This window comes from Lipotes vexillifer, unplaced genomic scaffold (genome assembly GCF_000442215.2).
Source record: "Lipotes vexillifer unplaced genomic scaffold, Lipotes_vexillifer_v1.1 scaffold325, whole genome shotgun sequence".
NCBI lineage: Eukaryota > Metazoa > Chordata > Mammalia > Artiodactyla > Lipotidae > Lipotes > Lipotes vexillifer.
Window position 1 is genome coordinate 2,514,659 of NW_006799313.1, and position 17,736 is coordinate 2,532,394.

At 41.4% G+C, this 17,736-nt stretch overlaps 1 protein-coding gene across 3 annotated transcripts in view; it reads left to right on the plus strand.

Annotated features, from left to right (window-relative positions):
* Positions 1 to 17,736, plus strand: part of PLCE1 (phospholipase C epsilon 1) — a 278,203-nt gene that overhangs the window by 206,888 nt on the left and 53,579 nt on the right. For 2 of the 3 annotated variants that reach the window (XM_007471584.1, XM_007471586.1), the window contains 5 exons: positions 1,293 to 1,498; positions 6,194 to 6,869; positions 13,736 to 13,918; positions 14,827 to 14,944; positions 15,709 to 15,865. In XM_007471584.1, the coding sequence (XP_007471646.1) occupies positions 1,293 to 1,498; positions 6,194 to 6,869; positions 13,736 to 13,918; positions 14,827 to 14,944; positions 15,709 to 15,865 (1,340 nt within the window). The remainder of the gene's footprint in view (positions 1 to 1,292; positions 1,499 to 6,193; positions 6,870 to 13,735; positions 13,919 to 14,826; positions 14,945 to 15,708; positions 15,866 to 17,736) is intronic. The other variant, XM_007471585.1, reaches the window with a different exon arrangement.

Genomic DNA, 17,736 nt, shown 5'->3' on the forward strand with positions numbered 1-17,736 from the left:
GGGGGGGGTGGGGGGGTGGGGGGATAAAGTGCAAGAAATGGAGGAGAAAGCTTAAAGCAAGCCCCCCCCCAAGCTGCACCACACCGCCTCCCTCATGTCTCAGAAGGCAGGAACACCCTATCTCACGGCCTAGCTGCCCCTCGTTACCGACCAGGGTTCTTGGCCTTCCCCAATCAATAGAAATTGACTACAGGCCAGACAAGAAATCCAGGCAAGGCTTTACTGGGGCCCCTGCTGCAGCTGGGGGGAGTGAGAACAAACGATAGGTTCCCCTGCTTGCTTGCTCCCTGAGCGCGGGTGGGGAGAGCTTGTTCCTTATATGGGGTGAGGGTAGGCATGTGTCCAGGGGTCGGGCCAGAGGGGTGGCTTAGGTGTTTTGCCAACCCCTCTGGTGGTGCTGTGTGCATGGGGCATGCTCAGTACCCTGCTTTTGCTCCCCACTCTTCAAAAGTGGCAGTTGGGTTTTTTTGGTCTCTTTGTATCTTCTGGGTCTAGAATTTGCCCCAACTGTGCATGCACCCGGTTATTTTTAGTCCCATACAGTTTCTTTGCATTTTGTTGCTGGAGGAGAGGTGTGTCCAGGTGCAAGCACTGCAGCCCTGCAGCAAAGGGTCCCCGGTCCCAGCAAAGAGTCCCCGGTCCCAGCACTGCAGCAAAGGGTCCCCGGTCCCAGCAAAGGGTCCCCGGTCCCAGCACTGCAGCAAAGGGTCCCCGGTCCCAGCAAAGGGTCCCAGGTCCCAGCCTGTCTCACTCTGACTTCTGATGGGAGAAACTTCCTGATCACAAATACAGACAATAAGAGCTTATAAACCAGCAGGAAGCCTCTGTGTTATACCATAAGATGTATGGGAAATAAAGCGAAATGTCCCCCTTTCTCCATCATTTTCTTGGGCCCCAGTAATTTTATCCAGTTCCATAGAATAATACACTTTTGTCATGGTTTTTCTCAATTTTCACTACAAGGATAAAATAACCCTGTCCTTCCTCTGTAAAGTGGCTGATCTTCTCCCTAGGGAACCTTGAAATAATATTGCTTTTTATGTTGTAAATTCAAAGCGGAGTGTTGATTCCTAGAGGGACTAAAGTTGTCTTAGTGGAAACGAGAGTGACTTTTGGTATTTCATGCGGTGAAAGGAAAAAAGTGTTTTTCCTGGAGGTTTTCTTTGCCCCAGTAAAATAGGCACAAATGCCATTATTTATGACTGTTACAATTTCGTTTCCCTAGCTAAGTAGGTTATTTAGATGTAGTATGTGAAGTTGCAATCACAAATCCTCAATATATTTTTCTGTAGTTTGTAGCCGATTATAGTGGACAAGATAATTTCTTACAACGAGTGGGACAGAATGGCTTAAAGAATTCAGAGAAGGAGTCCACCGTCAACAGCATCTTTCAGATCATCAGGAGCTGCAGTCGAAGTCTGGAGACAGAAGAGGAGGACAGCCCCAGTGAGGGGAGCAGCGCTAAGAAAAATTCCTTGAAGGATAAAGCCCGATGGCAGTAAGTTTTACATTTTAAAAATTGGGATGCTCGGGCTTCCCTAGTGGTGCAGTGGTTGAGAGTCCACCTGCCGGTGCAGGGGATACGGGTTTGTGCCCCGGTCTGGGAAGATCCCACATGCCGCGAAGCGGCTGGGCCCGTGAGCCATGGCCGCTGAGCCTGCATGTCCGGAGCCTGTGCTCCGCAGTGGAAGAGGCCACAACAGTGAGAGGCCCGCGTACCACAAAAGAAAAAAGAAAAAAAAAAAAGTGCATAAAAAAGAGTGGATTTGCACCTAGCACCCAAATTTTGATTTCTAATAACATTTTTCAGTGAAAGAAAGCAAAGTTTCTTGGAGAAATGGCTGATTCTAGGACTGGGACAGGAAATACACAAGATAAGCCTGGAGCATCTTGTGCCAAAAACTAAAGAAGTGCTGAGAAAAAAAAAAACAAAATAATGAGGTTATGTCAAAGAACTACAAGAGCCAACTGAAAGAGCTCCCGATTGCCAACTGGAACTATTTGAGCAACAAAATAAAGTAGTATTAGATTATAACCCAAAGTATTATATAAATATTCATGAGTCCATATACGTAAATGATAAATAAACAAACAAATAGGGAAGAAGAGACAAATCTCCCATGCAGAAGAATTCCAAATAACTTATGTATACACGCCACCCTCTAGAAGGTAGAGCAGAATTCCTTAAGTGTGGGCTGCACGCAGTGACTTCCTTCCAAAGATTACAGTGTAGAAAGGAGTTCTTTTTTTTTTTTAAAGTAACTTTACAGTGGACATGACCAGCACTACCTCAGCCAGGTCGGCATCAACAGAGTAAGTCGTGATGATAGTATGTTCCCTGAATATGGTGTGATGAGAATGGCACTCTACCTCTGTGGTCTTCCTCCCCAGAACCCAGAGCCCCAGAATAATTATGAGAAAATTAGAAAATTACCAGGCAAATTCTAACTGATGGTCATTCTACAAAATGCCTGACCACTGCTCCTCAAAACTGTCGAGACCATCAAAAACAAGGAAAGTCTGAGAAACTGTGACATAAAGAAATATGATGGCTAAATGCAATACGGGTTCCTGGATGGAATCCTGGAACAGAAAAGGCAAATGGGTAAAAAACTAAGGAAGTCTAAACAGAGTATAGACTTTAATGAATAATAATGTATCACAGTATTGGTTCATGAATTGTGTCAAATATACCACCCTTAATGTAAGATGTTAATAATAGGGAAAACTGGATGTGGGGTATACTGTCTTTGCAATTTCTCTACAAATCTAAAACTATTCTAAAATTAAATTAAAAAAAAAAAAACTAATGCTTTTGAATAGTTTCAAGTGAATGCATGTGTAACTACCACCCAGAGTGAAAACATTGTCAGCACCCACAAACCCCTTGTTTCCCTTCTCAATTATGTCACCACCTCTCTCCCTAAACAAAAGTTCACTGTTGTGATTGTATGATAGTACATCCTGCTTTTCTTTAAATTTTACCACCATTATGCCTCTCTAAACAATATAGTATAGTTTTCCCTGGCTTTGAAATTTATATTAATGTAATCATACAGTATATATGCCTGTATGTCTTGCTTAAGATTTGTCCATGTTGTTGCAGGTAGTCAGCCATTGCATGTTCATTTTCATTGCTGCGCAGGATTGTGTTGTATGAATTACTTCAAATTTTTGTCCGGAGCCTGTGCTCCGCAGTGGAAGAGGCCACAACAGTGAGAGGCCCGCGTACCACAAAAGAAAAAAGAAAAAAAAAAAAGTGCATAAAAAAGAGTGGATTTGCACCTAGCACCCAAATTTTGATTTCTAATAACATTTTTCAGTGAAAGAAAGCAAAGTTTCTTGGAGAAATGGCTGATTCTAGGACTGGGACAGGAAATACACAAGATAAGCCTGGAGCATCTTGTGCCAAAAACTAAAGAAGTGCTGAGAAAAAAAAAAACAAAATAATGAGGTTATGTCAAAGAACTACAAGAGCCAACTGAAAGAGCTCCCGATTGCCAACTGGAACTATTTGAGCAACAAAATAAAGTAGTATTAGATTATAACCCAAAGTATTATATAAATATTCATGAGTCCATATACGTAAATGATAAATAAACAAACAAATAGGGAAGAAGAGACAAATCTCCCATGCAGAAGAATTCCAAATAACTTATGTATACACGCCACCCTCTAGAAGGTAGAGCAGAATTCCTTAAGTGTGGGCTGCACGCAGTGACTTCCTTCCAAAGATTACAGTGTAGAAAGGAGTTCTTTTTTTTTTTTAAAGTAACTTTACAGTGGACATGACCAGCACTACCTCAGCCAGGTCGGCATCAACAGAGTAAGTCGTGATGATAGTATGTTCCCTGAATATGGTGTGATGAGAATGGCACTCTACCTCTGTGGTCTTCCTCCCCAGAACCCAGAGCCCCAGAATAATTATGAGAAAATTAGAAAATTACCAGGCAAATTCTAACTGATGGTCATTCTACAAAATGCCTGACCACTGCTCCTCAAAACTGTCGAGACCATCAAAAACAAGGAAAGTCTGAGAAACTGTGACATAAAGAAATATGATGGCTAAATGCAATACGGGTTCCTGGATGGAATCCTGGAACAGAAAAGGCAAATGGGTAAAAAACTAAGGAAGTCTAAACAGAGTATAGACTTTAATGAATAATAATGTATCACAGTATTGGTTCATGAATTGTGTCAAATATACCACCCTTAATGTAAGATGTTAATAATAGGGAAAACTGGATGTGGGGTATACTGTCTTTGCAATTTCTCTACAAATCTAAAACTATTCTAAAATTAAATTAAAAAAAAAAAAACTAATGCTTTTGAATAGTTTCAAGTGAATGCATGTGTAACTACCACCCAGAGTGAAAACATTGTCAGCACCCACAAACCCCTTGTTTCCCTTCTCAATTATGTCACCACCTCTCTCCCTAAACAAAAGTTCACTGTTGTGATTGTATGATAGTACATCCTGCTTTTCTTTAAATTTTACCACCATTATGCCTCTCTAAACAATATAGTATAGTTTTCCCTGGCTTTGAAATTTATATTAATGTAATCATACAGTATATATGCCTGTATGTCTTGCTTAAGATTTGTCCATGTTGTTGCAGGTAGTCAGCCATTGCATGTTCATTTTCATTGCTGCGCAGGATTGTGTTGTATGAATTACTTCAAATTTTATTTATACATTTTATTGTTGCTGGACATTTGGGTTGTTTCCAGTGTTTCCAGTGTGGGTGATTTGAAAAGGATATTCTGACCATCAGGTTTGTGAGATCCCTTGTGGATTTCTTTTCTTTCTTAAGAATATCTATTTATGTGGGGCAAGGAAGAAGAACCTCTTGCTGTTTGAAAGCAGTAGGTGGGATCTTGCTCAGGGACCAGGATCTAGACTGAGAGTCTGAGAAGCCCAGGGCTGCTGTTCATGCCTTGCCAAGAGGCAGTCGGCTGCCCGACTGCCTCAAGATCATGGGAACATTCCTTCCCAGGGATGTATGGACCAACTCCTTCTCAATTTTATCCACCACTTTGCTAGTGATATCTATGGATCAAACAGCAGAAAGCTTGATCTTAGTAACAATTCCTCATGCTTCGAAGAGAATGAGTCCCTCTTAGGCATGTTCCTACCAAGTGGCCAAATAGAAAGGAGGCAATAAAGGCTCCCTTGCCTTCCCCCTAAGATCCTTCTGGCCCTGGTAATCCAGGCTCCTGACTCAGGGAAGGCAACTTGCTAAACTGTCCAAGCAGACAAGTCCTTTATGTGCACATGTGCACACACAGGCGCACACACACATACAGTGAAAATCTAAGGTTGAGTCAAGGAGGGCTGTTCTTGCTTATCTGGCACCATGACAATATTTCCCAATGAGTGCCTTTGAACTAATTGTATTTTATTTTTAGCAGAGGCACTTCGCAGGGCCACTTATTAAGTCTTGTTTTGCCTATTTTAGCCCCATTGCATTTTGTTATGACCAAGTAGAAGGCAACGTACCTAGTAATAAAGAGCCCAGGCTAAAGGGTCAGACAGACCAGAATCCTGCCTTGGGTAGGTCTCTTCTGAGTTGGGTAACCTGGAGCAGTTACTCATCCCTTCTGAACCTCAGTTTCCCCATAGGTTAAAAAGAAAATAAGAAAACTTAGTTTGCAAGTAGGTCAAATAAAGTGCAAAAATGTATGTATTTAACACAGTTCCTGACACAAAAGGAAAAACTAATAAATAATGAAGATTATTGTTGTTTACATTAAAAATGCAATAACTGGGGACTTCCCTGGTGGTCCAGTGGTTAAGACTTCGCCTTCCAGTGCAGAGGGTGCGGGTTCAGTCCCTGGTCAGGGAGCTAAGATCCCACATGCCTCGCAGCCAAAAAACCAAAATATAAAACAAAAGAATAATGTAACAAATTCAATAAAGACTTTAAAAATGGTCCGCATCAAAAATAATCTTTAAAAATGCAGTAACTGATCTAGTAGTTCCTTTCTTTAAGCCTTTGGTCAGACATATTGTTAAATATAAGGTTTTCAAATACAGCTAAAAAAATTACTCTGTGACTTTTAGCATTTTATATTTTCTATGCTAATTTGAATTCATGGTGGAATTAAAAATGGTGTCCAGTGTCAGTGAAAGCTTTTTGTTGTTCTCACTTCTGCTTATAAGGCAGACCAAATTTGTATCTCTTTCTATCAGGTTTATAATTGGAGATTTGTTGGATTCTGAAAATGACATCTTTGAGCAGCCCCAAGAATGCGACCCTCACGGATCAGAAGAGCCACAGAAGGCCTTTGACCATGGGACAGAGCTCATCCCGTGGTACGTGCTGTCCATCCAAGCTGATGTGCACCAGTTCCTGCTGCAGGGGGCCACGGTCATCCACTATGACCAGGACATGCACCTCTCTGCCCGCTGCTTCCTCCAGCTTCAGCCTGACAATAGCACCTTGACCTGGATAAAGCCCACCACTGCCTCCCCAGCCAGTGCTAAAGCAAAACTTGGTGTGCTTAGTAACACATCTGAGCCTGGCAAATTCCCATTACTGGGCAATGCTGGATTAAGTGGCCTGGCAGAGGGGGTCTTGGATATGTTTTCAGCAAAGGCTGTGTACATGGGACACCCTAGCATTGATATACACACTGTGTGTGTCCAGAGCAAACTGAGTAACATGTCTCTCTCAGAGACTGGTGTGACACTGCTCTATGGGCTTCAGACCACGGACAATAGATTGTTGCACTTTGTGGCACCAAAGCACACAGCTAAAATGCTCTTCAGTGGATTGTTGGAACTCACTAGAGCTGTGAGAAAGATGAGGAAGTTCCCTGACCAAAGACAGCAGTGGCTGCGGAAACAGTACGTCAGCCTCTACCAGGTAAGGGGTTCAGCCTTCCCTCTCTCCTCAGTGGTATAATTCTCCAGATATAATTGTTATAAAGACACACTGGACAACTAGACCACCAAGGTTCATTCTCCCAGCTCTGTCACTTCCTACCTGAGTGACATAGAACAGCTTTTATTTAACGTCTCTGTGCCTCAGTTTCTCATCTATAAAGTGAGAATAATAATGATACCTATTCATAGGGTGGCTGTGAGCTTTAACTGAGTTAATATGTATAAAGCCATAATGTAAACTCATAGGTATAAAGAATAGTGTCTGGCTCATAGTAGGTCCTATTATTATTTTGTACGAAAACAGTGACTGTGGTCATTGTACGTCTCACATCTGGAAAGAAACAAGTTAATATAAGCATTTTCACTTCTCAAAGTAAAAATGGAAAGCATTGTATATGAATGCTTTTATTATTAATTAGGGACTAGCTGATATATTGGAAACCTTCACTTTGGAAACTGAAATCCTGTTTCATCTTCTAATGTGCTCCGTGACTCTAGGAGGGTTATTTAACTTACTGTGTATTGCTGCTGAACTGTAGGACTTTTAAGGTTAAAAGAAACTTTCCCAAATGTGAGATACACTCATACCTAGAGTTCTTCCAAACCAGATTTGTAGTGGCAGCAGCTCTTAGGAGGCAGTTTCTCACAGTTGCAGGTTAAACTGAGTGAGTTTTTCATTAGTCCTAAATTATCAGGTACTTTGACACTCCAGCTAAGGGTGGCTGGAGGCCTGGGCTGAATGAGGTGGTGAGAAGAGGCACAGGCATAACCAGAGTAGCACACTTGTGGAGGAAGGAGGGCAGAGATTGCTCGGAAACTGAGTCGTAAACCCCACTACAAGGTGACACTGTTAGTGGTGTTGTCAAATGAGTTGTACAAAGTATTCGGTTTTTCTTTGCTATGCTTTTCTATCTATTGGTGGGGGGGGGGGATTATCTTTTCTACTAGTGTCACAGAACAAATAGAAGTATGATTTAAATTACTCAAATGACTGATTTCATGCACTTTTCACAGTGCTAACATGTTTCTGACAAGTAAAAACATCTTCCTCTCTGGAATGTTAGTAGAGGCACATATAGGACCCCTTCTTTCCCCTTTTCCCACATCCATGCAGTACTTATGATAGAGATCATATCCTGAATAACTAACTTGATTAATGACTTAATAAGCACATAGACCTATATACACGATTATGCTGCACTGCGCAAAGCCAGTTTTAGTTAACTCATCTAAAATGGAAACCAAAATACCTGCTTCCTGTCTTTTCCACAGGGAGTTCTCAGTGCTGCCAGCTGCTTGGAAGAAAGGTCTTCAGGAGCTATTATCAATATTGATTTTCTTTTTTTTTCATAAATTTATTTATTTATTTGTTTATATTTTTGGCTGCATTGGGTCTTTATTGCTGCACGCGAGCTTTCTCTAGTTGCAGCGAGCGAGGACTGCTCTTCGTTGCGGTGCACAGACTTCTCATTGCAGTGGCTTCTCTTGTTGCAGAGCATGGGCTCTAGGCGCACAGGCTCAGTAGTTGTGGCTCGCGGGCTCAATTGCTCTGCAGCATGTGGGATCCTCCCCGACCAGGGCTCAAACCGGTGTCCCCTGCATTGGCAGGCAGATTCTTAACCACTGCGCCACCAGGGAAGTCCCTTGATTTTCAATTACAGTCATTTCTCAGCCTTCTAGAATCATGAAAATCCATTCAAGCTGGGCATAAACCAAAATCTTTGGGCTCAATTACAATCACTGTCACAAAGCCTATGTGGTTTATTTGCTCCATTTGTTTCCCTCCCCGTGTTATAGCATAAAGTAACTGAATTAACATATAACGTCTACTTAGTTTCTCATTTAACCTGGTAACCTTCAGTTTGTGCTGAAGGAGGCACCAGCTGAGACCATGAACAATGGTCTGATGAAAAGAGGTAAGAGCAGAGACAGAGGAAATGACTTGGAGCAGATTCAGTCCTACACAGTTGCAAACACAGCTACACCCCTTCCTATCTCCCAGCCCCCACCGCTCCACCCCGTGTGGAACCAAGTCATCACAGTGTAACAGCAAAATAGCTCCAATATACCTCGGTCACTTCTGAACACACAGGTGACATTATTCCTCAAAACAATGAACTACATGAGCTGCCTAAGACAGGCAACAGTGTTAGACACTCAAGATTTCTTTCTTTCTTTCTTTCTTTTAAATTGAAAAAGGTCAACGGACTACTCATTTTCCCATCAAATAGACCAGTTCCCAAATGATCTCAGGAAACATCAAAAAGATGCTAATTTCGTACTTGGAGAACAAAAGGTCAAACAGGCATCATGCTAAATAAATGCTCCGCTTGTCTGACTTATAATACAACTTAGCACATTTAAAGCTCTGAGAAGTCTCAAAGTACAACCGAAACCTACTTAAATGTATCTATAAATTAAAGAAATGTATGAAAAGTCTTGATTTCTTCCAAACTTCTGTTAACAGCCCTATAAGTGTATCTCTTTATCCTCAGTTTGGGAAGAGCTTATATAGAAAATAATCTTTCTGACATAAGAGTCCTTTTGTGTGATGAATGTTTGCACGGTTACTTTCAAATATAAGTATTTTGGTACTAGTAAATGTAAATTGATCTAATGGAAATAGTAGCAGGAGATAAAGCAAAAGACAAGAAGAAATAGTGACATTTGTAATGAAGCCTAGGAATACAGGAAATTAAAAGAAAGTAAACTCTGCAGAGATTCCATGTGGGGTGTGGAGGAAAGGCTGGTATCATGAGCTTTGGCTCAAGGTTATCATGGGCAGAGCTTGGGAACTCATATACTTGGAAAGATCTCTGGGAAGCTGAGAAGGTTATACACAGGATTATCAGTAAACTTCTTTGATTGTAAGCAACAGAAACAGATTCTGGCTATCTTTAAGGGGAAAAATGGGATCTATTTAAAGAATTAGATTAGTTTCAGTCTTTAAGATATCATATGCAAAGATTTGCTGGGTTAAAAGTGCATGAATATTTTTTAAGGAATTAATTTCCTAATCCTCAACTTCCACATGAACTGTTTTCTAAAACTGAGAATGAACCTTCACTCACAATAGTCCTCCCAAATTAAAAATAGAAGGACATATTTCACCTATCCTAAACAAGTTTATTGTTTTGTATAAAATGAAAGAAAGATTCAAACTACATTTTAGTTCCCAGAGAGTCTCCTTTAAAGATTAAACGAAAGCATCCTGCCTTTTCCAGGCCTAAAATATTTCCATTAAAAGTAAAGCTTTGGGCTTCCCTGGTGGCGCAGTGGTTGAGAGTCCGCCTGCCGATGCAGAGGACACGAGTTCGTGCCCTGGTCCGGGAAGATCCCACATGCCGCGGAGCAGCTGGGCCCGTGAGCCGTGGCCGCTGAGCCTGCGCGTCCGGAGCCTGTGCTCCGCTACGGGAGAGGCCACAACAGTGAGAGGCCCGCGTACTGCAAAAAAAAAAAAAAAAGTAAAGCTTGGCACACGTTGACCTGTTCTGAATTTAGAAAAGCCAAAGCAGTGGAGGCTGATTCTTTTATATGTACATGGTAATGGATCTATTAAATTTTTATATTAAAGATTTTATTTTTTAGAGCAGTTTTAGGTTTATAATAAAATTGAAAGGAAGGTACAGAGATTTCCCATAAACTTCCTGCCCCCATGCCTGCATGGCACCCCCATTATCAACATCACTCACCAGAATGGTACATTCTTTACAAAGGATGAACCTATGTTGATACATCGTAATCACTCAAAGTCCATAGTTTACCTTAGAGTTCACTCTTGGTGCTGTACATTCTATGGGCTTGTGCAAATATTTATTGACATATATCCATCACTATAATATTATATAGAACATTTTTTTAAATTTATTTATTTATTTTTGCTGTGTTGGGTCTTCGTTTCTGTGCGAGGGCTTTCTCTAGTTGCAGCAAGCGGGGGCCACTCCTCATTGCGGTGCACGGGCCCCTCACTATCGCAGCCTCTCTTGTTGCGGAGCACAGGCTCCAGACGCGCAGGCTCAGTAGTTGTGGCTCACGGGCCTAGTTGCTCCGCGGCATGTGGGATCCTCCCAAACCAGGGCTCGAACCCGTGTCCCCTGCATTGGCAGGCAGACTCTCAACCACTGCGCCACCAGGGAACCCCCTTATATGGAGCATTTTCACTGCCCTAAAAATCCTGTGTGCTCTGCCTGTTATCTCTTTCTCCCACTCCACCCCCACCCCTTTCCCCAGTCCCCTGCAACCATTGATCTTTTTATTGTCTCCATAGTTTTGCCTTTTTCAGAATGTCATATAGTTGGAATCATACAATATGTAGCCTTCTCAGATTGGTTTCTTTCACTTCGTAATATGCATGTAAGTTTCCTCCCTGTCTTCTTGTAGCTTAATAGCTTTCTTTTTATTCTGAATGAAATTCCATTGTCTGGGTGGACCACAGATTATTCATTCATTCACCTACTAAAGGATTTCTTTGTTGCTTCCAAATTTTGGCAATTATGAATAAAGCTGGTGTAAGCATCCATGGTCAGGTTTTTGTGTGGACATAAGTTTTCAACTCATTTGGGTAAATACCAAGGAGTGTGATTGTTGGATCATACACTAGCAGTATGTTTAGTTTTGTAAGAAACCAAACTGCCTTCTGAAGTGGCTGTATGATTTTGCGTTTCCACCAGCAATGAATGAGAGTTCCTGTTGCTCCACAACCTCACCAGCATTTAGTGTTGTCAGTGTTCTCAATTCTGGCCATTCTAATAGGTGTGTAGTGGTTTCTTGTTTCATTTCGCATTTCCCTGATGACATATGATGTGGAACATCTTTTCATGTGATTATTTGCCATCTGTATGTCTGCTTTGGTGAGGTGTCTGTTAGGGTCTTTGGCCCATTTTTTTAATTGGGTTGTTTATTTTCTTATTGTAGAGTTTTAAGATTTCTTTGTATATTTTGGGTAACAGACCATCAGATATTCCTTTGCAAATATTTTCTCCCAGTCTGTGGCTTGTCTTCTAACTCTCTTGACAGTGTCTTTTGCAGAGCAGAACTTGTAAATTTTAATGAAGGGGTCTATTAAATGTTTAAAGATGTGTTATTTAAAACCCATAGATAAAAATTTTACAAGGTTTCTTTCAGAGTATGTTATGCAATAAGGTAGTTAAAATCTATTTATGAAATTGTGTCATGAATTGTTTATTCCACTTTGGAGTCAGTTGTAGTGACTTGTTATCAGGGACTCTCTTCAGCAGGCCTGCACCAGGTGGAATCATCTCCAAGCATTTTCATTCTCTGTATCACTGCATTCAAGATTCATTTTCCAGGGACAGAAATTCTGATTGGCTTATTTGGATCCTGTACCAACCATTGATCAAGGGAGGCTGTTCCCCTTTGATCAATAGACCCAAGACTATATCTAGTGAAAAAGAGATCAAATAAAATTGGGGTATGGTTAGAGAAAAGAGAAATGATCCATAAGCAGGCATAAATCACAGATATCCACAACAAAAGGTCATTAAAAGGTTTCATCAGATGTCATTCAAAAGATCATCAAGTATCCAAGTTACTCAGCATGCTGGGATCCATAACAGGATGCAGAAAGTGGGAGGTCACAACTCCAGTCATAAAATCAGATAGTCATTGAACATTAGGATGAAGGAGCAAGCGTGTGCATGCGCGCGTACACACACGTAAAGCCTCTTTATTATTTGAATGTTATCTACAACAAAGCAAAATCTATTTACAAGCACTTATTTGGAATTGCAAAGGAGGACTAACCTTAAAAATTTGCAGAAAGTAAAGATAGTAAATGGAAATTAATTTTAAGAGGTACCTTTTCTACAACCTGTGAAATATCATCAGTATTGTTTTTAATTCATATGTGACCTTTCTGTAGTTTTATTAACTGACTTTCCTGACTTATAAGGAGAATTGTTGACCACTGATCATTAATCAGGAGGGATTACTCACTATTAATCAATAGGGATTAATGAATCCCTGCTGATACTCAATGCATGTTACACAGAGTTGCCTTACAAGCAGCAGCTATTGTAAACCATCACCTACCCACTGAGTATGTTTTTGCTGCTCACAACATCATAATATGCATGGTGCTCTGAGTACCCTGGGCTCTCTATCCTTGGATATCAGTCACTCAAGAGGATGGCAGCTCCATTTCTCATGCTTTTGCTTCCTTCTCCAGCCATTAGCCAAAAAGGGTTGTTTTGTTTTGCGCATATGCCATTCTTAATATCAGTGGTGTGCACCTCGTTTTATTAAAAAATTATCCAACAAAGAAAAAAAAAAAAAAAGAGGATGGCAGCTCAACTACTCAAGGTGTTCCCAGAGCCCTCCAAAGTGAATTTTGTATACTCTACCTACTCCGACTTCAGTTCAGACTGTCCCAAGCATCGAACTAGGTGAAAATACACTGGAGTGATGCAATAGCAAATAGAACTTGATTTTACTTAAATAGATTCGTACACACATGTACACCCTCCAAGTCCTCCAAAACCCAGATCTGCAAAGTACATCTTAATGAATTTGCCTGCAGTGATAATTCTGGACCATAACCTCTGAAACTGGGAAGGGAAATTTTTTTGTTAATCCCAGTTGAACGTGGCCCTATTAAAGCACATCACTGGAACTCAGCAGGGTGTGACCAGGACAACAGGGGACACGATGAAATCCCTAACAGAGAGTTCTGACAGTTAGAAAATAGCCACTTGCGTGGCCAGATGGTTATTCTTCGGTGACAGCCTATTTTCCTCCACCTCTGGGAACTTACGGGAAGCTGTTAATATATTTACTTCCCCATTGCTTGCTCTTTCCTTATGTGTTCAGAATGTGGTTCTTTTACAGGAGGATGGACGATATGAAGGCCCAACTTTGGCTCACGCTGTGGAGTTGTTTGGCGGCAGACGATGGAATACTCGAAACCCCAGTCCCGGGACATCAGCAAAGAGTGCTGAGAAGCCCAACATGCAGAGAAACAACACCTTGGGTATAAGCACCTCCAAGAAAAAGAAGAAAATCCTTATGAGGGTAGAGTTTATTTATTAAGCATTAACCCCAGTATTCCAGGGGCATTGTATGGTCTACATCACCATAAACTACCTTAGGTCATTTGGCTTGGGGACAAGATGAGGTGTAAAACAAATGAAACACAAGAGCTTACCAACTGCCTCCTGGATGCCAGGCCCAGTGATAGGAACTGAGTCAACACCAGGGAAAAGTCAAGGTCCGTAGAGGGACACAGAGATGTTAACAAACACAGTGAGATCTAAATAAGAGTCACTGTCAAGCTGTCTGCAAAGTGCTGTGGGAGCAGAGAGAAGGAAAATATGGGGCTGAATGGCAGTTGCCAGGGGGAAGGGGAAGGGGAAAAGGGGAGCTGTTCAAAGAGTTTCAGTTTTGCAGGATGAGAAAGTTCTAGAGATCTGTTGCACAAGGTACAAATAGTTAACAGTACTCTACTCTACACTTAAAAATGGTTAAGATGGTAAATTTTATGTTTTTTTTTTACCCAGATATATATATATGTATCACTATATATTATATATTACATTATTTATATTCTCACTCTAACAGGATAATATATTTTCTTCATGGTTAACTAGAAGAAATCCCAGTCTTTGCATATGGGAGGCCTAAGACATGTGTTGATGCCTAAGTTGAACTTTGTCTGCTTCATAACTGTCTCTACACAGATTCCAGGGGTCTTATTCCTCCTCTTGTCACCCTACCCAGAGGAGTGCTGGATTTTAGTGAAGAACACATGGGATAAATATAACACGAGAATAGCTGGTCAGCCTTCACATAGGTCTTTACTATTTTTGTCAAGTGGAGGTGGTATTGAAGGTGGGTCAGTGAGAAAATACGGACCCACCTGAACTAAGCAGTGATGGGAGAGAAATACAGAATGAGAAACGATGTGAGTTTTGTGTTCCCAGGGTGAGAGTGGAGAGGCCACTGATGACGAGATGGCCACCCGCAAAGCCAAAACGCACAAAGAGTGTCGGAGCCGGAGTGGTTCTGACCCTCAAGACGTTAATGAACAAGAAGAATCAGGTAAAGCAGCGTCTTTACATCTGAGAATTTTTAATGGAAAAATATATGCATTTGGTTTTAAATTGTGATTTAAATATTGTGGGCATTCTTAACAAAACTCTTTATCACATTATATACTTACCTTTGTGTTTCACTAGATGATGGAACCCAAGAGGTATTTCTGCAAATACAAGTTTGCAAACACAAGTGTAATTAAGAAGAAAATTTCATTAAGTAACTTGCCATTACTGACAAGGAATATTAGATATAAAAGATACAATTTGATAGATTAGACCAGTGATTCTTATCCCCTAGCTGGATATCAGAGCTTTTAAAAAATATCTGGATGCCACACCCCAGCCCAACTGATTTAGACACTCTCTGTCTGGGACCTGGACATCTATGCACTTTTTAAGTTCCCCAGATGATTCTTTTTTTTTTTTTTTTAATTTTTACCATTTACTCATTATTTGTTTATTTATTTATTTATTTGGCTGTACAACATGTGGGATCTTAGTTCCCCAACCAGGGACCGAACCCATGCCCCCAGCAGTGGAAGCACAGAGTCCTAACCACTAGACCGCCAGTGAAGTCCCACTCCCCAGATGATTCTGATGTGTAGCCAGGACTGAGAACCCACCAGAATATTTTGATGCTTCTTGTACATTAATTACCTGCATGGATTGATTTCCTCAGACGTTCAGAAGCATCTCTGGTTTTCATTTGATTTCTGAGGGCAAGTATAATCGGAGTCATGGTCTCTTTTCTGTCTTTCACCCTCACAGAGGCGAACGCCATCATGAGCCCTCCTAACCCTCTCCCTTCCAGAAGAGCCCACTCTTTGACCACGGCTGGGTCCCCTAACTTGGCTGCCGGCACGTCATCTCCCATCAGGCCAGTGTCCTCCCCTGTGCTGTCTTCTTCAAACAAGAGCCCGTCCAGGTGGGGCCTTAACATGACAAAACAGAAGGACCCTTCACACCCTTCAGGTTGTGTAGAAGGGCATCCTCTCCCAGTGCTCTATGGAGAGACTATCTCTAATTTTGACTTAACAATCACATTAAAACTGAAAACCCCCAATTTTTTTAAAGTTCCTAATTTTCTTGATTTTATATTCCTGCCTTCTCATATTACTGTGACTGCTTCTCATTTTTTGACAGACTAACCCTTCAAGGATCAGTAGCAGTAACAAAATCTGAGCTGTGAGTCTCTAAATCTGCACTGATATAGCAGCTGCTAGCCACAGGGACAAAATGTTAAGTGGCTATTTAAATTCGAATTTTAATTAATTAAATAAAATTTCAAATTCAGTTCCTCAGTCATGCTAGCCACATTAAAAGTGTTCCATAGCTACCAGTGGCTGGTGTCTACTGTTCTGAACAGTGCAGATAAAGAACATTTCTATCATTGCAGAAAGTTTTATTGGATAGCACTGCTCTAAACGAAGAATAAATTAAGTTTTAATGTAAGCAGCTTGACCCTTTGCTAATAGGTGAAATATATTTTGCACTCTTCTCATGTATGAGATATACACGACTAGAGAAGTGAATGTCTTACAGCAAGTTAGATCGGTTTAGCTGGTATTAGTGTAAATTATTTTGTAAGGTCCATGCAAATTACAGATTTGAAACAACAGCTACCCTCTCAGAAGAAATAATATTAAAATGAAAGTCTTTCAAAGGAATCAGAACGCCACACCATCTCCCTCAGCCCCATACTAAAGTTTAAGAAATGCAAAGATTCCAGACAGAACCACGATAAGACAGACATTCTTTACTTCGTCAAACAGAGGAATGGGAGAAGGAAGTGAGTCTGTACAGATATTGGCTTTAGAAACGTTAATTTTACACACGCGTGCATGCGCGCGTGCACACACACACACACACACACACACACACACACACACACACCCCTCCTTCCCCCTTCCTCTCTTCCTGGGAAGCTTGCTACAGAAAAGAACCCTACAGTGACTCATCTTTTAAAGGGAAGCATCCTTTCACAATATGAATAATGAACATAATTTCTACACTTGATGAAACTGGGTTACAGGTACATGGGAATTCTTTATACCACTCTTGCGAGGTTTGTAGGGGTTTGGGGTTTTTTTTTAATTAATTTATTTTATTTATTATTTTTGCCTTCCTCGGGTCTTCGTTGCTGTGCTCGGGCTTTTTCTAGTTGCGGCGAGCGGGGGCTACTCTTCGTTGCAGTGCACAGGCTTCCCATTGCGGTGGCTTCTCTTGTTGCAGAGCACAGGCTCTAGGCCTGTGGGCTTCAGTAGTTGTGGCTCGCGGGCTCTAGAGCGCAGTCTCCGTCGTTGTGGTGCACGGGCTTAGTTGCTCCGCAGCATGTGGGATCTTCCCGGACCAGGGCTTGAACCCGTGTCCCCTGCACTGGCAGGTGGAGTCTTAACCACTGCACCACCAGGGAAGCCCGGTTTGTACGTCTGTAACAAAATTAAAGCTACAAAGAATCAGAATTCTTTACATTATATTTCAGCCTATACAGTATCCCGGGTAAATAAAATAGCCAGAGAACTTGGATTAAGTGGTCTTTCCCTTTATTTCAATCACTCATAAGCAGGAAAAGGAAGGACAAAGTAAAGGAGGAAAATCTTTCCAAAGAGGTAAAAGTAGAGAAACTACCATGCCAGATGCAAGATCAGAGGACCCTGCTGTAGAAGGACGGGAGCAGTGCCTACCAAGTATTCTAAACCAGAAAGGGAAGACGAAACAGGAGAAGAAAAGTCAGCCTGAATGCTTTTCAAGGAGAGAGCAAGACTGAGCCCTAGGAAGGGAACAAGTGGACTGGTA